General features: G+C 44.2%; 1 protein-coding gene across 2 annotated transcripts in view; it reads right to left on the bottom strand.

Annotated features, from left to right (window-relative positions):
* Positions 1 to 1,025: 1,025 nt before the first annotated feature.
* The window catches only part of cep112 (centrosomal protein 112), a 119,161-nt gene continuing 93,081 nt past the window's right edge, over positions 1,026 to 27,105 (bottom strand). The window contains exons 23-27 of one of the 2 annotated variants that reach the window (XM_066704260.1): positions 23,399 to 23,548; positions 14,286 to 14,375; positions 4,554 to 4,655; positions 2,407 to 2,471; positions 1,026 to 1,451 (exon numbers count right to left, since the gene is read on the bottom strand). In XM_066704260.1, the coding sequence (XP_066560357.1) occupies positions 1,448 to 1,451; positions 2,407 to 2,471; positions 4,554 to 4,655; positions 14,286 to 14,375; positions 23,399 to 23,548 (411 nt within the window). In that variant the 3' untranslated portion in view covers positions 1,026 to 1,447. Of the gene's footprint in view, positions 1,452 to 2,402; positions 2,472 to 4,553; positions 4,656 to 14,285; positions 14,376 to 23,398; positions 23,549 to 27,105 lie in introns of those variants that run through there. The other variant, XM_066704261.1, reaches the window with a different exon arrangement.

Raw genomic sequence — 27,105 nt, 5'->3', positions numbered from 1 at the left:
GTTCTGGATGCTTGCTCAGTTAGAACGGGGGTATTTAATTTCTCTGATGTTGCCTAAAAAATGACCCAGCTGAGTTTTAAACCAAGTTGTGCTCTGGCTAGAAACGATATCCGCACCGGCTTATTCAAAGAGATGGAGCTGGATCCATTTTCCGTCTCCCAACATCCTATTTTGCATCAAGACACAGGGATCCTGCTTCTAGTGGTCCAGCCAGTGGTCTTTCGTAAGGAAAGGCAGATCCACAGCAGTGTGGGAGACGAGGGGAAATGGATGATTCATTTTAAGGATAACAGAGTGTTTGAAGGGAGCCGAGAAAACAAAATGAAAGGGGTGTGAAATATGTAGTGGCACACGCTGGTTAACGGGCCCGAGCCCCCATGAACACGCCTGTGGGCAGACGGTATGAACAATGGATTCGGGGCAGGAAAAAAACAAAACAAAGCAACTGTTTAACCCTTACACTTCTGAAGAGACAAAAAGCAAACCAGTATGTTTATAAGGGGCACATGGAGTCCTGCGTTCTCCACGTCAGTCTCTGATCTGTGCCGGACGTCACAGCAAACGCATTGCCAACATCGCCTGCTGAAGACGAGTCTCGCTGTTGCACGGCCCCAATAAAACACTTTTCTGACCGATTGGAAAAGACAGACACCCAGGGACTGATTTACACCATGTTTGACCTCGAGCAAAGTATGATCCTTTTAATTCTGGGGGAATTCTTAGCAATAGTACCTGGCTGAATAACCAATTAACTGAAATAAAACGTATATTTGACTTTGTACTCAGCGCTGAAAAAGAAACACAGCTCAATTTAATAACCTTTAGTGGGAGAAACGAGCAAACTGTGCTGCTGGTGCCGAGTGTATTAATCTGCTCCAATGCACAGCCGGCGGACAGATCTCGTATGAACAAGAGGAATAGGAGCCATATTTAAACCACAGAAACTCTCCCTGGCAAAGCTGGAGCAGAATGACATGTACAGACCATGAGATGCTTGGCAATAAATAAAATAATTCAGGCATGCAGCACATTGAAATAGTTTAATAAAAATGTGATGTGTTAGTTGAGTAAAAAAATAATAATACAAAATACAATCGATATCAAAACTTGACTTATTTTTTGTTGTTACAAAGATTTCAATATGTACACAAGGTATAACGCAACATGCAATCCGATTAAAATGGGAAAAGTAGAAAATAAATACAAAATACGTTATGGGAAAGCACACAAAGCTTCTCAAAACATTGAATTAAAATATGAATAATAATAAAATACTTTTGCAAAATATGATGGGGGGGGTTGCATGTGCGTCAATAACAGTAAACTGAACAAATAAAACTGTCACAGATCTCACATCTTCGGAAGAACGATCCGTGTCTTCGAACAGATAGAGACAAATAAAGCTGGAGTTTTCAAGAGTGTCCCGGCTGTGGATCACCTACGCAGGCTATCTGAGAGAGAGAGAGAGAGAGAGAATCAGTGTGTTAATTCAGGAACACAAACTGGGTCAAAGGCAAAGCAACAGAACTGGGGAAAGTGGGAATGCAGATCTGGACCTGATTCGGCCGAGAAGAAAATACACCTATGTGAGATCCAAAGGGGAAAACTAAAACAATGATCCACACGTTTATTGACAACAATGTGATTCAGCGAGCTTTGAAGAGAGACTGAGGTGTTGCTGTGTGTAGCTTGTGATGCTACTGACAGGAGGGAGGTTACACAATCGTGGTTCCCGCACTCAAAGGCTCAACGGCTCAGATCTCGACTCGAACCACGGCCTGATTTTCCAAAAATTAGTTTTGATGTTCTTGCTCAGAGTTTCCATTACATTAAGTGGGGCGTTAGGTGAATCATTAAGATGATTCCTTCAAAAAAAAAAAAAGATTAATTAGATTCAATCAGCCGACACGTCAGCGAGGGCGTTTGTTTTATCATGAAAGTGCAAGAGATCAAAAGCCCTCATTACACACCTGTTAGGACCTTCAATCACAGGTTGGCAATCAGGGGAGGGGCTGTGGTTTGTGGAGGGGGTGGGGGGGATCATTTCTGTGAGTCAATCTGCGGGTGATTGATGGCCGTGGTCTCCGGGTCTGATGCCGGGCCGGTTGCTAATTAGCACGGCGTCGCAGGTGTGAATGGGTCAGACCCCTCGGATCAGACCGGAGTTGTTATCTGTTGAGACGCCTTTGCGCACAGGGTTCTCACTTAGTGCGTCACGAATGAGCAGTGAACATGCAGCGAGTGGGCCGAACTCTGGCACGGGCCGCTGTGAAGGACATATCGATAGGAACAAGCCGATCTCTGGGACGGCGCCCTGTCGCGCCGAGGGAAACCCATCCTCGCCGCCCCTCACCTCAGGGCCTCTGTGGGTGTGTCGGGCTCTTGCAGGTACTCGAGTAAATTTACCTTCTGCTGCGACAGGCGTCCAGGTCCTCCTGCAAGACAGCTGCTCTCTTCTGAAGGAAGTTCACCTACGGCCGAGCAGAAAGACACTCCATTAACACTTCGAAAGGCAAACAATAAAGAAAGAAAACAGATGCGTTTATCTCTCTCTCTCTCTCCCAGCATTCATCAGCATCCAAACCTCAAACCACCTCCACCATGTTTTGACTCCATCACTGGTGTCTTCACCGAGGAATGCAGAGACGCAGGTTTTCAGGATTTGAAGTGAATCAGACTTTAATGATCTAGAACAGTCTGCTGTTTGAACGTTTCTTCTTGTCTGTTCTCTTTTTTAAATGGGGATATTAAGTCCCCTCAGTGCAATTATTCGTCTTTGATCGTGGATCGCTCGGCGCAGTTCCGCGGCGGTGACACTTGTCAGCGGAGACGACGATACACGCGCCGAGAGGAGCGCCAAATCAAAGCCAGAGGGACAGAGAATGCAGGGAAATGTTTTCTAAAGTAAATGAGCTACTTTTATTCACAGGTAACTCTAAATGTTTACTCAAATCACATCTGAGGAGAAACTGCCCCGACCCCATTTCAAAGCGTCTCTGTTTATTTCTCTCCTCAGAACATAAATGGTTTGAAACTCATTAAAAGCGAGCAGAGTGGCTGGTGAAGTTGTTTTTGAGGTACCACAGTCCACACACACAAATACACACACACTCAAATACACTCATTCACTCACTCACTCTAATACACTCTCACACACACACGCTAGCTGACATAGACAATGGGAAATGGTTAATCTCCGTTTTCTCAACTGGAACACTTCACAGTTCTGAATAAAATCTATAAATAATATTTAGGTGACGGGCTAATGAACTGCTATATCCGTATCGACTGAAGATCTGGATGTGAAACAAAAAATGGAAAATTAATTGAAAAATCCCAAATTAGGTTAATTAATGTTTATTCCTGTATGCTGTGAAGATTTTGTAGGTGACCTATTGATCTAATACAATCACACCTATTTGACTTTATACTTTGCAGCACACCAATCGCGGTCTAGGCTACTTCTGTCTGGAACATATTTCATTTAAATAAATGTGACTTGAAATGATTTCCCTTAATTAAATCAATCAATAAATTAATTCACTTAATTCATTAATTAAACTCTGTGGCAGACATGATCACCCCTGAAGGCACACAGGGTTTAGACCACACCAAGTGTCTTCACTTTGACTATAACATTCAGAGGAGTTGCTTTAGTCATGTTGTTCCCATGTAGTGTGTTGTGTGCATGTTAGTTATTATTAAGCTATGTAAGGTACCTGCTAAATAACCTATGTAATAATAATAATCATGAAAATAAATGTCTAAGAAAACCGAGGCCGTCCAGCTGCAGTCCAGAGACGCACTGAAGCCGAGCAAAAGCAGCTTTTCTGGTCATAAATTGCAATTTACACTTATTGCCAGGTTTTGATCGCAAAGCTGTGGTTATTATTCTCTGAGAATCTGGTTCCAGCTATTTAAAGCCCTGCGTTCGGCCTTTGAAAAGTGCTCTTGAATGTTGTTCAGGGGGCCCTCGACTACAACAGAAACAACACGCCTTTTGTTCCGTTTAAAATATTTAACATAAACCCTCGACCACAGGCTTGTGTAGAACAAGGAGCGCTGTAATGAAATAACTAGGTTTTATTGAATCCTTGAAGCCCATATTAATGTGGTTCCAGTGTATAATTGTCTATAAACTGATCAAATGGTCGGGGAACTTCAAAGCACCTCCCCGAAATCACATCTAACTCCATTATCGGGGAACTTTACTTCCTCGCTTTGGACTAGAGAGACATGAAAAGAGAGGAAAAAGACAAAAGACAAAACCAACCCAAAATGAAACACAAATCTGAAAACTACTTGGTTATACAAGTGTATTATTAAGAGTATTAATTTATTTATTAAAATAATCAGGTTTGGGATGTTGCTCAACAGATGTACAGGGGACAGTGTACTGATCCCACAATGCACTGCAGGGCGTTCGCTGTGAGTGCACAACCATCAGCTGCTCGGCTGCTCTTGGGAGATTGTGTATGAAAACGCAGGATCTGAGGCCCCTGATTGTGTCTGTGTGGACGCTGGTCTGAGTGGGGAGGAAAGGCTGGCCTTACCTGCGATTTCAATGAGGCGATGGTGTCCTCAAGCTCCTGCCGCAGGGCCACGGGCATCAGGCCCTTGATCTTCGCCTCGCACTCCTGCCGAATGTGTGTGACCTGGGGATGAGGCGAAGGGACACCGTGTGAGCCCATCGCTCTCATTCGACCCGTGGAAACGGCATCGGACTTATGTGAGCATTTCCCATAGCGGTCACATTCAAAATACCTTGTATCTCATAATAATAATTAATAATAATAATAATAATAATAATAATAATGTAAATGTAAGAATGTAATAAATACTTTAGCAAAGCCTGTGTATATATTGCAAATGTATAAGTCACTCATGTAAAAACCCTGGATGTTTTTTTTTCTCTCCAATATTCAGACCCTTGGAAGTTTTTAATTGGGGGGCGGGGGGGGGGTTATATCCTCTCTCTCCTTTTTCTTAAGATGTGCGTTAAATAAATAAAAAAAAGGAGAAGAAGAGAGAGAAAGATGATTGCTTTTCCTAAAATAATTTTCCTGTTGTGGATTTAACTGATTGTTCTGGGTTTGTGCAATTAATCTCGCTGGGTACAATGAAAGGATTGGGAAGCACTTCAAAGGGGGAGAATATAAATGATCTGAACATAACGCACAATTTTTGTCCAAGTGCAGTGAGCAGCAGATTAGGGCTTCACCAGTTTTTATTCATCAAAAGTGTCAGGCCAATAACATGATGGAAAAATGAATCAATCGCTTTCCTGGTGTCAGCTCAGATCTATATTTTATATATATATAATAGAAAAGGCATATTGTATCAATATGATACAAAAAGGTTTGGTTGTTCAGGTTAGATTGTCTAACTTCTGTCTCTGCTGAGCTTGTTAGCGTTATTCACATGATTCAGATAAACAGAAGAAAGAGGAAACGAAGGGACAGATTCATCCTAGTCTTCCTCTGTTTGATTCTCTCCTACCAGATAAAATGGGTTGGAGGTAAACTGATGAAGAAATGACAAAGGGAATTGGATTGTAAAATCTGAGATTGACCCAAACCCTGACTGACTGACACACACTCAGTCATATAAACACATTTATACAATAACACACACAAACACAAGCGTGGTAACGACCGAAACCTGGCCACACCACGGACGCTTCAGCTGGGAAAGGAAGGAGTCCAAAAAGAGGGGTCTTGACAGTACAGAGAATCTTTGGCCTGTTTGGTGAGATCCTTTGCCGAAGGTTTGATCAAGAAAATATACTACTATACTACTCAGGATAAATTTGTACCAAAACTTATCAAATTGAGGACCAAAAAACATTGGCCAAAATGGTTTAATAGAAGTATGTAAAACAATATCAAGAGAATGAAAATGTTGTAAAGCGCATACAAAAGGGATGGAGATTAAACAAAATACAAAGAATATGTTGAACTGCAAAGAGATCTTAAGAAATGGATCAGGAAAGCAAAGAGGGAATTAGAAAGAAACGTAGCTCTTGGAGCTAAAACTAATGCAAAGAGCGTTTTTCAATACTACAACAGCAAGAGGTCAGTAAAGTGAAACAGATAAAGGGCAAAATGGAAGTATCTTGGAAAACAAACAAGATGTGGAAAATGTTCTTAATGTGTATTTCACAGAGGTTTTTACAAATGAAAAAACAGATGACATGCCACACGTTAACAATCAGTCCAGTCAAACCCTAAGAGAGATCAGGATAAATGAGGAGGAGGTACTACAGGGACTAGCAATTAAAAACAAACAAATCACCTGGGCCAGATGTTATATTTCCAACCGTACTTAAAGAAATGAGGGAAATTATTTATAGGTTGCTAACTCAAATATTCCAATTGACACTTAGAACAGGGGCTGTGCCGACTGACTGGAAGACAGCAAATGTCATACCAATCCACAAGAAAGGGGACCTGTAAAATGTTGGAAAAAATGATTAGACAGAAAATAGAGGAGCATCTTAATGAAAACCATATTCTTGGAGATAGTCAACATGGGTTTAGATGAGGCAGATCATGTCTTACTAATTTATTAGAATGTTTTGAACATGCAACTGCAGCTGTAGATCATGTGAAAGCATATGATAGGATATACTTAGATTTTCAAAAAGCTTTTGATAAGGTTCCTCACCAAAGACTGATCCTAAAATTGGAAGCTTTAGGCATTCAGGGTAATGTCAGTAGATGGATTATGAACTGGTTGATGTCTAGGAAACAGAGGGTGTCGATTAGAGGAGTCGCATCTAACTGGAGTGAGGTTGTTAGTGGAGGTCCACAGGGATCAGTACTAGGGCCTTTGCTTTTTCTAATCTATATTAATGATCTGGACTCTGGGATTGTTAGCAAACTTGTCAAATTTGCAGATGATACTTAAATAGGTATAATTACACTATGGGAGGAATAGAACTAGATGAAGTAACGCATGAGAAAGACCTAGGAGTCTACGTGGACTCCTCACTTTCTCCATCCAAACAGTGTGGGGAAGCAATACAAAAGGCAAACAGAATGCTAGGGTATATTGTCAAAAGTGTAGAATTGAGAACAAGGGCAGTAATGTTCAGACTGTACAATGCACTAGTTAGAGCTCATCTGGATACTGTGTGCAGTTCTGGGCTCCACACTTCAAGAAAGATATCGCTGCTCTAGAGGCAGTTCAGAGGAGAGCAACCAGACTTATTCCAGGTCTGAAGGGAATGTCCTACTGAGAGACTGAGGAACTGAACCTTTTCACCCTGGAACATAGAACACTTCGACGGGACTTGATCCAAGTCTTCAAAATCATGAAAGGCATCGACCACATCAAACCAGAGGAGCTTTTCCAGATCAGCAGGGACACACGGACCCGGGGACACAAATGGAAATTGGGCTTCAAGGCATTCAAGACAGAAAACAGGAGACACTTCTTCACACAGAGGATCGTCAATCTGAACAAACTCCCCAGCGATGTGGTTGAAGCTGAAAATTTGGGAACATTTAAAAATAGACTGGATAGGATCCTTGGACACTCAGTTAGTAATGGACACCAAACGAGCACGATGGGTCGAAAGGCCTCCTCTCGTTTGTAAACTTTCTTATGTTGTTCTTATGTTCTAAAAGCCATTGAGTTTGGTTTGGTTTGTAGCTCTGTCACAGAGAGCCGGGCAGCTCCCACAGGCTGTTCGGTGCTCTCCGTTTATGAGTAGACCCTCGCTAACAAATCAACAATACTCGAGCTGGAGAACAGCCAAAAACGTATTCCTGCCATGTACAATTTATGTTTATCTAATAAATAAGCCTAGGTTGTAAACTGGGCCCATTAAGTACATAAAAATAAAACACTGCACATCAGTACTATATTAAGCAGACAGAAAAGGCAGATTAACGAAGCCCTAAATGAGAGTAATAAGTTTCACCGCAGCGGATAACACACGTATATTGCCATCGAGAAAGCTGACAACGCTTCTCTTTGGTTGTGTCAGAAGTTCCCACCTCTTCATTTTGCCATCGTTCAGTGCAATTCATATTGTTTGTTTTTCAAAGGCCAACGCTTTAAATATGCAAGCTGGAGGACCAGGAGACTATAGTGGATCCCACAACAGCTGTGATATTTACTCCGACAAAATGTGTGTAATTACGCGCTGTGTACGGGCTCAGGTTTGTCCTGATTCATTCTGCCACGCCGAGGTGATGAAAGCGTTTTCTCTCAGTGAATTATAGCTCTGCAACAGCACAGCACACAACAATACACCGCCTGCTGCATCCCCTGACGCACAACTCACTGCTATTTGTAAATTCAATTTCTGGTTCATGAAACCGACAAAATGGCTTGAATTAGAATGACTTTCGAGACGAATCACAAATGTTTAAAACCCTTTTCATTTTAGTTTTTTTAAGAGAATGTATTTTTAGGCACCATTTTAATTGTGATTGAATACTTCTGAGGATGCTTAAAGAAATAATACAACTAAAATAATAAAAATTACAATTTCCAGCTATGCTTTATTGCTTTGTTACAGCAAACAGCAGTTTTCTCTTTCTGTATATATTTATATATATGTATGTATATATATGTATATGTTTATACGTGTGAGAAGAAAGCTATTCTATAAGGTTAGCAATGTGCTAACTTAGATTTGCTCACTCAGTGGAGCAATAAATAAATGATATCCGGCTTTTTAAGCAGTGTATTCAATGATAAAGTGACTTTGAGTCATTCTGAGGATACTAAAATACCTGCAGATTGAGGGGCTTTATACTCCTGTGATGGACAGGTGAAAAAAAACAGATCTCTTAAATGCATCTATTTATTAAGAGCCGATACCATCATCTCACTTACAGCTTGAAAGGAACACATTTCATCTTCGCTCCGTCTCTTCTTCCCTGTTCCTCTCTGTAAACCAGCGCTTCAGAAAGACACTTTTTTTCTTCTTCTCTTAAAGTGACAACATGTCATCTATATATAGCCTTTAAATTGTGCTCAGATTTAACTTTTCCGCGCAGTGGTGTCAGGAGCTGATGTCTCTGACAGCTGCCAGCCGAGAGAGAGAGGCGCGCAATGTTCTGAGGACTCAAATTAAGTTTGTCACATCGGCGGCGGCTCGATGCAGCTAATAAAGAGCGAGGAGGATGGGAAGGCGCTTGAAATGTGGAAGTGACAAAAGCTTGTCAGATACGACTTGGGGTACATCAAAAAAACGGTATCTTTCATAAAGTTTACATCTCCAGATCTCGAGTCAAGCGCGGTAAATTCTGAGATCTGTTTTTTGAATTTCTAAGTGATGTACAGAGGGGGGGAAGAAACTTATTCAGGACAGTTCTCTCTGTGCTATCAAGTTAAGAAGCTTTTAATGTGAGTGTTCGTCAGGACCGCGTTCTCACAACTACAGTGATTGCGTGAACTCTGCAGTGTTGTAATAAACAGTGCCTCAGATTAGTTAAATGCTTGCTTCCTGCAGCCTGTTCAAACGCACCCAGAGTGCGTGTGTGAGTTTGTGTGTGTGTCTGTGAGAATGTGTGTGTGTGTTTGTGTCCATTAGAATGTGTGTGTGCATGTGTGAGTATGTGTGCGTTTGTATGTGAGTTTTTGTATTTGTGTGCATGTCACAGAGAATGTGTTTGTGTGTGTGTTTGTGTCTGTGAAAGTGTGTGTGTGTTTTTGTGTGTATGAGCATGTGTGTTTGTGTGTGAGAGTTTGTGTGTGTGTGAGTTTGTGTGTGAGTGTGTGTGAGAGTTTTTGTGTGTGTGTGTGTGTGAGAGTTTTTGTGTGTGTGTGTGTGAGAGTTTTTGTGTGTGTGTGTGTGAGAGTTTGTGTGTGTGTGTGTGTGTGTGAGAGTTTGTGTGTGTGTGTGTGTGAGAGTTTGTGTGTGTGTGTGTGTGTGTGTGTGTGAGGGAGAGAGTTTTATGTGTGTGTGTCTGTGTTTGCCAGTGAACAGACATTACACACACTTTAAAAAACAAAAAAACAAAAGCATTCTTGAAATGAATCCCTCGCCGCTCCGCCACGGTGCACTGATACCCCACACTTGTAAAGAAATCATCGGTTTGGATCCTGAGCAACAATTACCAACGCACCCTGGACCGGTGACACCCGAGAGCCATCTCTGAGGGGAAGCTAAGCGGCCACTTCCACAAGGTGTCAGTTACAGGGCGGGGCGGCGACTCTGCATTCCCAAGGTCACAAACAACCATCTAGTCACGAATAGCACACATTCCTGCAGCCACAGGGCCACGCGACGCCGGTGGGTCGGCACGGGAGAGAGGGCCTACCGTGTATGGACGGCCTTTTCCATGAGTCCTGAGCAATAACCGTAATACACCCCTCACACCCAACACAAGACAGGGCTAACACTAATGCAATGGGTCATTACGCCCCCACCCCTGGATACATTTCGCATCACAATTACGTTTAAGGATCTGCTCAGATTCTACCTGGCTTAGGTGTTATGGGCGCATCAGTGTTATGGCTGCATTTGTACTCGGTCAAATTAAAGAAAATTATTAATTAAACAAACACAGAACAGTAACTCATCACAGACATTTAAAAAAAGGTTGTTCGCTCCCCCCCTCCCCCACCTTGCGCCCTGGTGAAACAATGCAGGATCGAATTACAGCCCGAAACACGAAATTGACAAGAAAATGCACTGCCAGACCGATCTGACTTTAATCTCATATTTCAATGTGCTCAACGTGGGGTTATTATTACGACCGATCGGGTTTCATATTCAGGAGCAGCTCACAGAACCTGTGCCAGCATGCGCCGTGTGGTAGTTTTTGGATTAAAACAATACCGTTCTGGTTGCTGAGAGGCTAAAGACTGTAAGAACCAGGCTTTGTATTTTCATCCCGAGCACAATCTGAACCCCAGCAGATTGAGATGATTGGAGCTAATTATCATTCAGCTCCGCGTTAAGACTCCCAGCTTTCATCAGAGCCGGATTCGCACAGACAGAGAGAGAGTATCTGCTCAATTAGTGGTTAATGATGGGATGACTCTCAGAATTAACTCACTCTCCGATTCCCCTTTATTTTGTGGATAGCATTTCACACGTGGAGGGGAAGAGAGAGAGTGAGAGAGAGAGAGGGAGAGGCAGGAGGTTCGATTTTTCTAGAGGTGCCCTGCATGTTTTTGTATTTCCCCTCTGCCTGTGGGCAAAGGGAATGAAAACCCAGCTGAGTATTACAGACAGCAGAGAACATCATCACAAAAAACCCTTACAAAACAAAAGCTTTCATTGAGAACACAGGAAGCCAGAAAACAGAAAAAGAAAAGAAGAAAGACTTAAAAAAATCTAAGAACTGTGAGCATTCTGTGCCACGTTCAACGGCAGGACACTGCACTGCACAGATGTGGGCAACAGGGGGCGTTGTCCTGGATACCCCTGACCACTCGCTGTCCCCCTCACTTCCTCTCCGCTCTCTCTGCGCAGGACCGGATGCTCGTCTTCAGCAGTTGTTCCTTCACAGTTGTTTTTGAGTCACATGTATTAATTTTTTTGGCCAAATCTGACAACAACCCACGATGGTTGTATGAAGTGTCAGAGCAGGCCATCAACAGGGCCTATGGGCATTTCGATTGTGTAACAATGGGAGACATTAAAACTTAATTTTTCAAAAGTGCTACGAACAGCTAATTAAAATGCTACAGAGAGAGAGAGAGAGAGAGACGGTAAGAGGAAGGGGACAAACACCTTGCATGCTGCCCAATATCAACCCAAGTCCCTGGAGGAAAGCTTTCATTACCTTTCTACGTTTCTTTGCGTTTAGATAATAATGCATTAAGAATCCCATGCATGAAGACCACAACATGTGCGTTTCACACACATCAAGCGCGGCCTGCAAGCTGGCGCTGTTTTGCGGTGCTGCATGGCGATAAAGTGGGTGATGTAAACGGGTTAAACACATTCCAGATGTAGATCACCGACCACATTCCAGCACAATCACACATTATCTGTCTACGCTGCCCACCGCTATTCATGGGTGCTGATGAATGTGTGCTATACACAGGATGCATGTTGTACGTGGGCTATTTCGGTAAGCTCTCCTTGGCACGTGGATCTCATCTCAACACAGCAGGATTCATACCGAGAGAAGGACCAAATTTTGGGTCTGTTTTGTCTGAGGTCTTCAGAGCTCCTTCTGTTCTGCGCAGGATTACCCAACACATGAAGTGGCCTTGGCTGCTCACACACATTCATCACAGCTCAATCTGTACACTAAAACAAACATCTCACCACATTTCATCTCTCGGTGTACGTGACACAAAGCAGGGTCTGAGTCTGACCACTTTGTCTCAGTATGGTTAGCGATGCCGGCTGTTAAAACCGGGTCCGGGTGCCGCCTCGCAGACCCCGTGTATTGTGCAATGCGCCGCTGACACAAAATGTGGAAAACATCTCGGAGAAAGTCTGCGAACATCTGTGTGAAGTCTGGACAGAGCGGGGAGGGAGGGATAGTATTACAAAGACCGACACTCAGACTCGAGTCCAGGCAGATAAACGGGTGCAAGGAGAGAGAGGTCTCCTGTAGTCACGAAACACAGCCGCTTTCATCTGGAGCATGTTAGAGCACCTCTCCCCGTCCCAAAGTGGCAAGGGCAGCTGCAGTGTACAACGTTTATGTGCCGGGAGAAGGTTTAATCGCCTTGACCACAGTCTTGGGAGAAGTAATAGCATCCTGTAACAGCGACCCTTTGTAGAAGACATTCGCCAAAGAGGAGGAAGGGTGAAGTGTAAGCCTCTTCCAAATTGCTTCTATTATTATTATTATTATTATTATTGTTGCTGGACCGAGATGGAAAATGAAGCATACTTCAAAATGCACAAGAGCGAGACCCAAATTCCTGCCCAGGCCCAGCACAGGGGGGCATTTAATAAGGGCCTTTGGTGGATCCTTCTCTGGCTTATTGCTTAATAACTGTATCATCCCCCGTTAAGGGAGAAAATACAAATCTTAAAACTTCCTTCAAAATCCTGCCTTGGTTTTGTCCCTGACACGCATGCAAACATCCAGAGCGAGACATGAAAGAAACTGCTGTGACATCAGTATCCCTTGGCTGGTGAAATGGCGAATTTCTCATCTCTCATCTTTAGTGCTTTACTGGGGACAACTTTCATGCCATTTAAGCAAAAAAATTGCCGTTCACAGCTGGAGTCCTTGTTGAAACTTTTTGAAGTGGCCAAGATATTTAATTCGCAATAGTTAAGAGATTTCACACAGCCTTGTAGTAACCAGATCCATTTCTGTTTTTTTTTGGGGGGGGAGAGAAAGATTGGAAAGGGTTTGCAAATAAGTGTTTAAAAACTGCAGCTGGGAAAATAAATAAACTGATCTAAAGATTCCTGCATTAAATGGCTGCAGTTAATACAACAAAACACTCATTTATGCAAAGCAGTTCATCTCTAATGAGTCACAAACCGCTTCCTTGACCTTTTCTCTATATTTGTGTACTGCATGAGGTCAAGAGGGCAACAAAATCTGCTTTTGGGGCTGAAAACAGGGTCTTGACACACAATTGTGTTGGGTGTCTGGAACTAACTTCCTGGTAGGAGATGCATATTGGCAAACAGCAAACACACAACACTACGGGTGAAACGGTCTCCTCTCACCTCGGTTTTTATTATTCGTGACACCGCAACAATGTACTGAACAGCTGAAGAGCATCGCCTGGAGCTCCGAGAGGCCTGTGGCTCGAGGGCCTTATTCAGACCATGGCCTATACTGTTGCGTGTGACGCATACGCCCTCCAGAGACACAGCACTCCAGAGTCAAACGTCGCACCCCTGATCCACACTGAGAACTGTCCCGTCACGGAGAAGAGGCTTCTTGTGACTGCTTCACCACATCAGAACAAAGATGCACCACTTATCCAGCACAGGACAAACGTGCGGGGAAAGCAACGCAACACACTCACACTAACAACACAGTGCAAAGATCCTTTGAACATTAAGTCCGATACAGATTTTTAAATAACAAAAAACAAAAAAACAACAACAATGGAGGTGTTGCTCTCTCACCAGGCCAATAAAAACACCTTTGAAGACGAACGTTTTATAAAGCTTTGAGCTGTATGTTATTAGAGATAATATGGCAAAGTCTCACTATAAACCCTTGTAGCCCCCGGTTGAAGCCGGATGCCAAGGAGTTCTGGGTATGTGTGAAAAAGAGGCTCTCGGGCTTCCAAGAGCTGGGCGAAACTATGTATCAGATTTAGTGACAAAATATTTTCCTGCTGCCCCCGGGGTAGGAATGTAATGAAAAATAAAGGTCCCATACCTCTTCCTGCTTCTCCAGGTCTTTGTTCACCAGTTTCTTCTCTGCGGCATGCAACTGACTCTGAAGGGCTGCGATCTTATCTTCTAGGGCCTGGGAGAGGGTGGGAAAGAAGAAGAATTTGAAAAGTAATACTCAGTGAATGGGGATTAGTGACGAACTGGCTTTAAACCAAAAAAGTGTTCAGTTTAAGGTGTCATTCATAAAACCTAGAGTCATCTGAACAGGGTGGACTGCGGGCATTGAGTGCCGAGTAGCTCCTGGCTGGAGCCGATTCTAATGGCCGCCGAATACATCAGAGCACGGGGTTTTCCATTGCCATGAACTTTAATAGCTACCCCCCGTGCCAGGATCTTCAGAGAGACGGTCACTGCCTGAGAAAAGACACGGCTCTCTTCTTCGCAAGAGTGGGCTGGTGGGTTGGATGTCATCAAAACCCATGAGCAACTGGTGAGTAAGATTGGAGAGACGCACGTCTTTCAAACCCTGCTGCCTTGAGTGGGGGACGGTTTGCGCCTTCTACTGAAACACAACACAGGTCTCTGACGGGCGAGGGAGGACACCCCGAACACAGGCGTGAGTCCCCCTCACCCCCAGCGGGACCCCGAAGGGCTGCTATTACCCCGCTGTTCAGAAGGAGCACATTTGTCCTGGATGCAGACGATTGAGAGTTCTTATTTGGTGGTAAGTATGTATCTATTTATTTTTATTTTTCCTCTTTCCTCCGAGTTCCTTCCCCCCACCCCCAAATCCATCTGTATGAGGAGAGTGAACGCAGGGCAGTCGGTGCAGACCCATTTTTCTCATTACCTCCCATCCCTGAGATCTGTGCGCCACCTGATATCTCTCCTTTGAATGGCTCCTCTGCTGATAAGCAGACACTGGGGTGAGTCACTTCGAAATGTGTCGTCCACTGGAAAGCTATCAGCAGCAAAACACAAACCTGTGGTCAATTCCACCAACTGGCGCTGAGGGTCGCGAGGAGTGTACATACGCAGTATGCCAGTGGGTGGGATCGTATTTTCATACAAACACAGCCTCCCTCAGTGATGTTGGAGTTTGTGTGTGGCGTGCGATCTCAGCATGCGCTGTTGCCAACTCTCTATGCTCACTGGTTATTTATGTCAATCACATTCGCACTTCGCCTGTCAGCCTGGGTGTGACTCTCACAGAAACTCACATCCTCCGACCGGGGTTTATCGGGGGAGCCTCAGTGAGGGTGAAATACCGAAGTGAATGCTGATTGAGTAACTGAAACCAGATACGAATCGGAGAAGCTTTAAACACAATGCGAGGCTTCGGACCTGCAGGCGTGAACGTGGGGCAGGACTGTGTCCGCTGAGCCGGCCTCCTCCTAAAGGCTCAGCTGTCCCTCTGTCCCTTATGTGGCATTTTGTGTTGACGATGCACAACACAGCCTTCAGTTAACGGACAAGGGTTTGGTTACTTCAGTGTATCTTGGTAGGATTTCCTGCCAGATGAGTCCAAGGTCCTCAGGAAACAAACCGGACCTCCTCGCTGGAGGGAAGAACATTAGTCCCTGAGAAACACAGCAGAGACGCTGCGGCATCTGGGGTAAAAGCCAATCAAGCAATGGTGGGGCCCCGTCGTCCAAGGTGTGGACTGAATATGAGGATCTGGGGGCGGGTTGCAGTGTCGATCCCAGGTGTGGCACCGGCAGCTTTAATCTCTCCAGCGTGAACCTCTGGATTATAGGGACTGGGCCAGATGGTTGGAAGTGATGCACACTTAAATCGCCGTCCCAGTATGGTATGAATTAAAACGGGCGAGAAATTCTGAAAATTCAATTTCCTGAGGGGTTCGTAATGTTACGACCGCCCCGCTATCATAAATAAGCACGCCAAGCTTTTGTTGTTAGTTTTTTGGGAACCTATGTGTTTTTTTTCTTACCTTTTCTTTGAATGGCTCAGTTTCTCAATCCTGTTTCTCAAAAGCCCATCAAAAGACTCATGAATCATAAGCCCTGCCTGGGCTGGGACAGGGGGTGGGGGGAGACACCTCAAAAGGTGGGCCCTGAAGTCTTCCCTGGGTGGTCTTTATGTGGAGATAAGGCAGGCATGTTAAACCCTTGGTAAGTGCATCACAAGGTTGTCCTCTTAGATTCCAGCCCTTGTTCTGTTATCACCAGACGGCCCTCCGTGAGGAATTCAATGCGCGCTGTGCTTTGAGGACTTTTACCAGAGCGTCAGATTAAAGGGATCTTTTGCCAACAACTCAGAAGAACTCCTGCTTTAAATCGATATCGAGTTGGGACTGAGCAGGTACAGGAATTTGTGCGGTCAGGGGGATTAGTCAATCGCTCAAATATGAGGTTCTGTTGCTTTTCCACGTTCTCCGAAAGGGAGAACGAGGAAGAGGGGGAAGAGGAGGCAGAGGAAAGGAAACCTTATGGTTTTTAACCTAATCCACATGTTTTCTTTCTCACATATGGCAAAATTCCTTGCTGGTGGGAAACCTTTCTTTCTTTTTGTTGCTGCAACACAATATATATTCTCAGAAGCCGGGCCTTTGATGTCGGCTTCTGCTTCGAATTTCATTCAGCTACCGACTTAAAGCTAAAAAAATAAAAAAATAAATACCAGAAGAGAAAAAATATGTATATAAAAAAGAGAAAAGAAAAAAATTGTGGTCTGCCTCTCTCTCTCTCTCTCTGGCAAGGCATCTGACATCTCGATGTAAAGACTAAATTCTGTTTTGCCTGTTAAAGCGTCCGTCAAGCCGTGCAGCGTTTCTCTTTCTCGACAGTGGCTGTGCTGCTGTTCCTAAGGCTGCTTACATGCTTTTCAAACAACAACGGTTCAGCACATTGCCTGCTTCCCCTGCCAAGACACACACATGCCAGCACGTCCCTTACCAATCCTTGAATCAACTACAAACGCAAAGAGCCATCCGCTGAGCAGGGTAATTAAAGGAGAGCTAATGCCGTTATATTTTGTTGAGAAAGGAAGGCAAAAAAATTGGAACGGACGGCACATAGTTCTTACCTAAGATAATCTACGGGCCGCAGAGCACGTTTAGATGCAACAAAACAACAACAACAACAATAACAATAATAATAATAATAATAATGATATGTATTTTTGGCCATCATCCAGGGACATGCTTTAAGTTTAGCAGCCATCTTGTGGGGCTCCTGTGTGAGTAGCCAGAAGTCATGCCTGCGGACAATGTTCTGGTGTTTATTTTGTGCTGTAATCTGTATTTTGTTTTCCACCACACGAGACGGGGGGGGGGGGGGGCTCTGCTGCCCCCCCTTCATTCATCCTTCAGCTTCAAGGCCTTAGTCTGCCTCTCTCTGTCTTTGTGGTCTTTAAAGATTATGACTTTAAAGATTATTGAATTATTGTATGTATTTGTAAGTCCACTTCCTGTGATCATGGGTACCGAATAATCATCACCACAAGAGAGAGTTGGCCCTTAGAAGACCCGTATGAGGATTACAGGGCCACTTCCATCTTCTCAGTCTCTCTTCTGCAGTTCGATTCGTCATACCTTAGTCATCGCTCTCTGTGTTGGACTGCCCAGACTCATCTCTCTCGTCTCTCGGCCTACAGCGGTGGAACTGACCACTGGAGCTGCGCCATATCTCCCCACCTCTCTACGCCCCCTTGAGAGGCATCTGGGTAGACACCATCTGGAGACCTTTTCTTTCACCTTGATTTTATACATGGCGATGTGTAGTTGTTTGTTTTACAGTGATGTTGTGACCCTTGTTATATTTTGAAACTGTCACTGGAGATTTTGTCTTTGGAGATGGCGTTTTACAGTGTTAAAAAGTTTAATCTCTAATTTATTTATTTTGAATGTTTCCTCGTGAGCACATGACACAACCTGTTCGTGTCACGTCTTACTGCCAGTGCCGGTCTGATTGGGGGAGTGAGGCATTGTTTGCTGAAATTATTTATTTATTTGTACAAGGTGGTGCCCACAGGCACTGATCCTGCTGTCACCGCGCATCGCCAGAAACTTGTCAGGTCTACGATTAGTGTTAATTAAAGCCATGTGGTTGTTTTGTTGTTGTTGTTAATAACAGAATGTGATCATACAGGGAACTCTCCCTGGCAACAGAAATGCAGCCATTAAGCGTAAACCACAGCATAAAACTCTTTATCTCTTAACCTTGTTATCTGTCTTTACACTTGGTGAATTTTAGTTTTTCCCTGCAAAGCAGATGTCTTTATTGTCTTCCATTTAAATATGTACCCACACTGCAAGTTCAGTTCTCCTGGTACAGCAGTGGTAAAGTGGTGGCAAAGCCCCATAGATAGTGGGTCATGACAGCAACTTGACAAGACAGTAGTTCACTCTCATTGGACTTGAATTTCAAACGGTATGCCGCCTAATTTTGTTACAATTATTGCAAATAATTATAAAACACACAAAAAATTAAACACTGAGGTACATTCACTACTTCTGTTACGCATTACGATGCGGTTTTCAATTCTGGTCAAATTGTGCTTTAGCAGTGATTCATGACCGGGTCTGTCTTTTCGCTGCAATCTCAGTCACACTTCAGGGCAGAATGTAGACTGAAGCCACCCGGGTGAAAGAGCCACACATGACAGGGTTTAAGGCGGGCTATGGTTCGGAGAGGTCCTCTCGATCTGTCCTCATAAACAAAACCCAATTCCTAACAGAGATCATTGAATTGTACTCAAATAATCATCAGCATCATCGTAAAAATGTCAATTTGTTTCTCTGTCAATCCCCGCCACCCCTCCTCTGCCAACCCACGCGTATCGTTTCACCTCCACCTTCAAATTAATTTATATCAAGACAAAAAACAAAATAAAAAACAGAGGGGTTGGGGGAGAGAGATATAAAACAGTCAATCAAAAGTAGGAGAAACATAACGAGGTTGTGTTTCTGCAATGTGAAGTGTTATCAAAGAGCCTAACTTGATCCTTGCAACCAGTCCTTCCCAGAGGCAAAGTTAAGTTTCGACTGAGCTGCTGTCTGTTGCCTTCAATAAGAGAGGAATAAAAATAACTAAGGGTTAAACTGCGAGAGAGAGAGATTTCTCAGCACTCCCACACAGGCGGATGAATCAGAGTGGAGATACCAGAGCATCTGAGAGAAATATCTCCGCGTCTAAAACAAAGACTTCAAGGCGCACGATGCACATCCACAATGAGGGCCGAGGCAGAGGCAGACCACAGCGTTCACATAGTCTGAGATCCACGACTGCAGCAGTCAGAGACGCTTACGAGACTTCAAACAATCAGCAAAACGGTTTGATGACAATAAACTTTCTTATTTTTAATTCTATACCCAAGCTGCTCTGAAGGACATCTCTCTCTCTCTCATAGTGAATAAGCAGCAGAGCGATCCTCACCCAAGCTGTAAGTCAAGGGGCCCTGACAGAACCCAGACACCTGGGCGGACCCCTTCAATAAAGCAATTCAAATGAAAGCACCAGAACACGGGAGATATGAATTCATTAAAACAGGTTTGATTGAGGAAATTATTTAATCACCTTTCTAAAACAATGTTTGGCTTCCACTGAGGGTCACTCATTCTCCCATCATTACCAGAATCAGCTTCACGTTTCCAAATCATCCCAAATAAAAACCTGTCCTGCACCGCATTACAGAACAAACAAACAAAACAACAACATACAAGTTGGTGCCTCACAAAGTGCTGAAGCAGAATACAGTGTGCCCGGGGGGCGATTGGGGGGCTGTTTCACCAAGTGACATCCGTGAACTGCAGATGTAATGGGAGGCGAGGGACGCCTGGATTCACAGTACGGGAGTTCACTGTTTATTTCCCGAGGAATTCACTTGCTAAGCAGACGGGCTTAGCTTAAGCCTCCTCTGAAACAACCAGCGAGGAAACAGTAACCCTCGAGCACAGCCCGGTGCTGCTGCGATGAACAGACCGCACTATGAACTGCAGATTAGCCAGGCTCACACTAAAGCATCTCAGTCGGACCTCATCGTGGGAAACGCATCACATGGTCTGCTACAAAAAGCTTCCAAATCACTACTGGATCCCATTCACAGCATATCTTTTTTTTTTTCTTTTCCTCTTCAAACAATGTATCAATATGTATTTTTTTTTACAATCAGGAACAGTTCCTAAGCCCCGCTAAGCCTGTTGATTCAGTGTCCAGCCTTTGTCTTTGTGTTGAACGTATCTGATCCCTCCGTAGTCAGAGAGTCAGTCGGTCAGGCCTTTGACATGTCATTGGCAGCGTCTGTGGTTCTCCAAAGCAGGAGACAGATTGCGTGGTGCCTCCTGACAGCAAAGTCGAGCACTCATCTAGTGTAAATCAATAAATATATACCGGTATACATTTTTTTTTTTTTTCTTACACCACATTACTCATGCCATGTTGTAGCCGTACACAGTTTCATAGCTTAGTCCTGCTCATTCCTGGCCAATCCTGCTGTATTTGCAGATTTCACTTTTAACAAAAACCCTAAAACGACAAAAGCCACAGAACGACAGAATAACAACTGAATTTAACCACACACTTCACAGTACAACAGGGTGACGCGCCTGTTCTCAAATCGTCATTGCTTTTTTGTTTGGTTTTGTAATGGATACATAAACTGATCAGCGGGAGGCGATTTTGCAGTAAATGTGGTCGTCCTCTCTGTCAGCCTCTCAGCAGGAATTAGACCTGAACTCGATTATCTCTCAGCCCAGTGAGACTCACACTCAGGTTAAAAAAAAAAAAAAAAAAAAAACCCTGAGGACTGGTTCTCCGTGAGCCGAGTGGCCCTGGTTTAGTATTCAGCAGTGCACTGCCCTAAATACAGCTGGTTGTAAACTCAGGAACCTGCGCTCTCACTTCCCTCAGCGGTACAACTGCACTACATTCAGCAGGCAGGATGGGGAGAATGAAATCCTGTGAGGACTCTTAATTAATATGATTTCAAATGCTGTAACACCTGATTCTCAAAGCTGTAATGCACAGCTCCATTTCTAATTGAGTGGGTGGGCCGGGATAAGTTTTATTGTGCCGCGGACCACCAGAAACGGTCGGTCCTCCTACTGTGAAACCAACGCAGTGAAGAAAAACGAAAGCGGGGAATAAAATTGACAGGATGGGGCCCCCACTTGGCAGGGGAGGAGAGGCAGGGGGTGTGAATGTTGTTGTTGTTTTCAGGTGTGGATGACAGGGTTAAGAACCGAGCACACAACCCCATTATTAAAACAAATGGGCCCCTGGTTCTGGGGAAGGGCTCTGCTGTTTGGCCGTTTTTTTTTCCAGGAGTCATCCCTCTGATGGCAGCCGTTTGAGTCTCCCGATGACAGCGCCTGCCTCTGTAATCACCGCTGTAATTTGCGTTACAAAACATCAAATGTGTAACGTCTCCGAGAATTTGCATCGAGCCTTTGATCTTCCGGATTTAAACAAAGCATGACTCTGTATGCAAAAACCGTGAAGGTTGCACCCCGAGCCAAAACCACCTTTATGTTAAGATTATTTAAAAGAAGGGGAAAAAAAGATGTAGTGTAAATAATTCAGCTGTGATCTACGCCAACACACACACACACAGAGACAGAGAGAGAATAAAATGGTGCTGAACAGCTTCCCTTTCTCACAGATCAAAACGCACAACAGGAAGAACACACACAGGACGACAACAGACGTACGGAAGGACTTTCCTTTCAGCTGCCTTTGAAACGGGACCAATTAACCTGCCCTGGAAGAGGGGCCGATCCAGGGGCCCAGGACTGGTGTCTGTAGCTGAGCCGGAGATGCAGGGAAGCAACTTTAACTTTAAGCCAAACCAAAACAAACAGTGGTTTAATCTTCAAGGACAGAGAGGACTGCTGGTGTGAGGCAGCACAACCAGAACAACTGCGCTGGAATCCGTACATTTCAATTGATCTTGTTTTCTTTTAGTTTTTTTTCTTTTCTTTCCCTTTACCATTCACGAGCCGCCTTTGAGGCGAGCTGTGTGGAAATGCTATCGGTTGCAAGGAGGTTGTTTCTGTCACACTGAAGACAATCTGGCCTTCTCTGCCCCTCTAACCTTCTCATTCTCACCCATGTCTGCAGACTTTAATCGCCCGCCTGCAATTTAGGGGCCTTATTAACTCTCAGAGCTCAGGATGATGAGGGCACTAGCTCATGTGTATTGTTGCTGGATTGCGATGTTTGATCATATCCAGGCCAGCCGTAGCACGAAGGCAGGTGAGCCAACTATGTATCTGTCCATTTGTCCAGGGGAGCAGTTGGGGTTCAGACTGCAGGCGCTCAGTGCATTCCCGGTGCTGCAAGTGTTACGAGGAGAGATCTCATGATGAAGACCTGGGAAACAGGGACTGAAGTCGAGTGACTGGTGAGCGCCGTGCATCAGAAAGGAGCAAGAGACCCCTAGTGGATAAGAGACCCGAGGGGCTTCTCTTTGGGTTCACAATTGACGCCTCTTGCCAGAGTTGTGGTGGATTCAGTGGAATAGAAAGAAAACACTGGGGTTTTCTTCCAATCTGCAAGAGATCGCCATCAAGAGCCTTTGAGCTTTAAAATGCATCAGATAACTTTCTTCTACATGTGCATTAAATGACACACACACGCATATGTACATGCATGTGTATATGTCTGCATGAATGTAGTGCATCCTGCACCCCGTGTGGAATAGGCTTTGATTATAGTCCCTCAATTGTCGCACTCTCAGATTCCAACATCTGAAGGAAAGCGCTTTACAAACACAACCCCTCGTTATTTAATCTCATCTCATCTCACCCCCACCAGGGCCTCCCCTGGGTCCCCGGCAGTCCAGCCCAGTCCAGTAGAGTACAGTAGAGTCCAGTGCAGTCCTTTCCAGTCCAGTAGGGTATTGTTCAGTGCAGTGCAGTGCAGTGCAGCAGACCTGGGGCAAATCTAGTAGTTTTCATGTTTAATTTGTGAATATAATTGTTTAAATATTGAGAAAATGCTTTCACTAAATTAAAACTCAAATATTTTTGTCACAACATAGAAGTTATTTCAATATATTCTGCAACATAGAGCAGAAAAACACAGCAGCAGCAGCAGGTGTGAGAAATCAGTAGGGTTTAATGAGTGTGTGCTGGAGTGAGAAATGTGTGCAGTATTGTGCAGTCCAATGTGGTACAGTACCGTCTCCCGGGCCTACCTGGCTCTCTCTCTCCACGCTACGTAGCGTCTGCTTCCTGTCCTCCTCCCAGCGCACCGCCGCCTCCTGGAGATGCGTCTCCGCTGCGCGCTGCTGCCGCCGGCTCTCCTCCCGGGCTGCGCTCAGGCCGGCCTGCAGCTCCGCGATCGACTACAAAGGCAAGAGGGGGCGACCCAATCAATGAGCCAATCACGGAGAACTGAACTGAAAAGACAGTTGTGTATCCACAGTCCTGTCTCTCCCAGAGGAACATGTGTAACGTTGCTTCATTATCAAGTGGGCCGTCTCAAGTGTGCTCTACTGGTCAGAACCAGGCCTGGCTTTTCGCTGTCTGCCTTTTAAACATATGTGAACATCATTTCTACACGCTTTGAATAGTTCAAATGAACGTCAGCCAAGGGGCGCGTTAATGCTTCTGATGCTTGGATGCAAACAGGCAGGCGGTCAGTCCAGGCGCAGAGACCACTGCTGCAGCCCCCGAGTCCTCCGAGGTGAGTGGCTGTGCACTCCTGGACACCTGGACCCAGGCCTGCTCTGACTGCATATATAACGTCCTTCCCACTGGAGTGAGAATCGTCATTGGTAGGACGACCCTCCGTAACGAGCTCACTCAGTGCAGGGCCGACTGCAAACAGTTTAACAGCGCTGCTCAGAACAGTTTAATTGTTGTTACACACAAACAATCGCTCGCCTGCACACAGATACGCACACACACAGAAACACACAGATACAAATACGCACACAGAGATGCACACACACAAAGATGCACACATGCATACAAACAGAGATGCACAAACACACAGAGTCACACATACACACAAACAGAGATGCACATACATACACAGACTCACACACACAGACATGTGCGCACACAGACACAGATTTATACTTTGGTGTTGCTCGTTTAGTCAGCCTGTTTATAAGGGCCCTGCGTGTGTCACCGCCTGTGGGAACGTCACCTGGTCAGTCTGTGGAAAAGCTAACCTGCACTTTATGAGGAAGGCTGTGAAGCTGCAGACTGGACCGGGACATGAGGACTCAGATGAAGGAATTATTTGAGATAAAGGCGTAGTGGACAGGACACTTCAACGATCACAAATGCGACAGGACTGAGGTCCCTCTGGGAGCAAATTGAACCCTCTGCCCCCGAGCCAACAGTGAACACAGAGAGCAATGACATGAGGTCTGAGGGTTTTTAATTCCCTGTTTTTGGTCAGGTAGTACCAGTTAAAGTCCAGAGTCTCAGGGCCAGATTATACCAGAACCCTGACACATTTACGAATATTAAAGTACAAATTTGTACTCAGTGGTGGCTTATATTACCGTAAGATGCTCCTTTCTTCTGCTCATAAACATCATTAAGTGTGTGTCTGTATCTCACTCTGAGTTGGGGGGTCAGAGTTTTTCCATTTCATCAGGCGCTACTCTGTGAAGTACCGGTGAAAACAGCTGTGTTACTGACCCATGAACAGAGCGGCTGAAAATAACATTAGAGTTGGAATCGGACAACAAACAGATTAAATAAAAACAGTTAAAAATAATAAAATAAGACCAGACACACACACACACATACATACATATAAATCTCCAGCAAAGCCGCCACCTAAGGATTACTCCTACTTTCAACTTTTAAATACATTTTTTATCTTCTGAGAGAGGGAGAAAACACACAAAACAAAAGAAAACCTCAATGCAAATATAAATATATATATTTCGAGATACAGTCTATCTATTTTCAAAACACTATGTAAGTATCTGTGAGTGAACTTTGTGGCACACATCAAAATAAAAAGTAGAGGCAACCGCTTAGAAATCCTCCTCAAGTCAAAATTAACATTTCATTTAAAGTGGAGCCAAGGAGGGGAGAACAGGGCGATCCGCGTGCTTTCGGCAACAGGGATAATTGTTTATTGTGTGCAAACTTTGGAAGAACGATCTGCCTGGAATACACTCACCGTGTGGGTGTTGGGAGTGAACACTTGGATCGACCGCAAAGAGAGAGAGATTAGACTCACTCTGTCAGTGGGAGAACCACATAAAAGTAACAAATGACCCATTATTATGGTAACATCAATTTTCTCGGTAATAATTATTTCGCAATATAGACGCTCGGATCGGCATTGTAGCCCGGAGGAGCGCACTAATGCAGCCTTCTGTTATTTTAGGCTTTTCCTCTGTGTTTTCGTAGGTGCTTTGACTTGAAGTCACTGGGTTTCTCTTTAATTTTGCCAGCTTTAAACAGCTCGCCTTTCGGTCGCCTTAAAGCTCAGCCCCGACAGCGTTTGTTAAAGGTCGGTTCCCACATGGAGTGACTATCATTTTAAATCACTTGGCTGATTTGCATATTTCCAGCTTTTATCACCACATACGCTATTTACTTTACAATGGCTCTTTCAACCTCTTTGTTTTTCACTTTTTCTAATTGCTTATTTTTTAAATAAATTAAAAAAAATATTTCCAATTCATATATATATATATATATATATATATATATATATATATATATATTCCAGTAATCCTGGGTCATGCTCTCTCTCTCTCTCTCTCTGTGAAAGGTTGGTGGTGCTGGTTGCCTCAAAGAGAGAGAGAGAGAGAGGTATTTGCGTTCTCTCCATTCGATAAATATTTGAATAATGTTTAAAAATGAATAGGTCTGAGGGAAAGAAATCCATGAAATCTAACAGGTTAATGAAAACCGGATGAGACAGGAAACTGACTAAACACTTCTTGTGACGACTGCGATTAGGAATCAGACGCGGGAGGAGAAGTGGCTGGGAACAACCTTCTCAACATTTCATAGGCCTCAATGCAATTAGGTTTCCTGGCATTTTAAAGTCTTAGAAGTGTGGGGGCTTGAAACACATGGGACAAATATGCTACACAAAACACAAACACCCTGATAACGTTGCCTGATCTAAGGGCTTCTGATAAAACCGAAAATACTTTTAACACAAAACATTCAGAGGGAGTTCAGAGAGGTCGTCTACAATTAGGGCACTTCTTATCTCATTTTAAAAAGCAGTGGAAGGCAAAACTGCAGTCCAGCTCCAGCTCCTGTGCCCTTCCCGTAATCAGGCAACGCTCGGTGTCGGACACTTTCAAAGCAGAATTTCCAAAGTTTTCCCCAGGAAAATAAAACAACAATGCTTGGCATGGCTCTTTGTCCCTCACTGAAGTCCTGCAGGGGGTCGTTTACAATAGAAAGGCTGACGGGGGGTTTGGTGGTGCGGGGTGCGGGGTGCCTCAAGGATTAGTGTTAGGACCTCAAGAATATCATGGAGGTGTCCATCTCAATCACTCTGGAGAGCTTCAGTGCGTTCCTCAGATGTCTCAACAAGACGCCAGGGGTCAAAGGGACCCGTTTCTGAAACGTCTCTTATCGTTCAACCTCAGCTTTTGGCAACAAAAGGGATTAATCACTTGGCTTTTTGTCAATGGTTATTCAGCGCACATTACAGATAGCTACACATTTATGAACTTTCACAACGGCTACAGCCCTTTGATGTCAGGGATTGTGTAACCTGATAAGCTACTGTTTTGTTCAACGTCTGCAAGTCGGCTCCACTGCGAACTCTGTTTCTACGCACCTCAAAATGACTACTTAAGATAGGCAGAGATAATGAAGCATAATTACATTGCACACAATATGTCTTTAAGTGGGAAGTTGTGGTTTTATAAAAAAGAAACAATCTGAAGGCTTAAAAGTA

Source organism: Amia ocellicauda, chromosome 5 (assembly GCF_036373705.1).
Source record: "Amia ocellicauda isolate fAmiCal2 chromosome 5, fAmiCal2.hap1, whole genome shotgun sequence".
In the NCBI taxonomy this organism is placed as follows: domain Eukaryota; kingdom Metazoa; phylum Chordata; class Actinopteri; order Amiiformes; family Amiidae; genus Amia; species Amia ocellicauda.
Note: the sequence above shows the minus strand (reverse complement) of the source record. Positions and strands in the feature narration are given on the sequence as shown.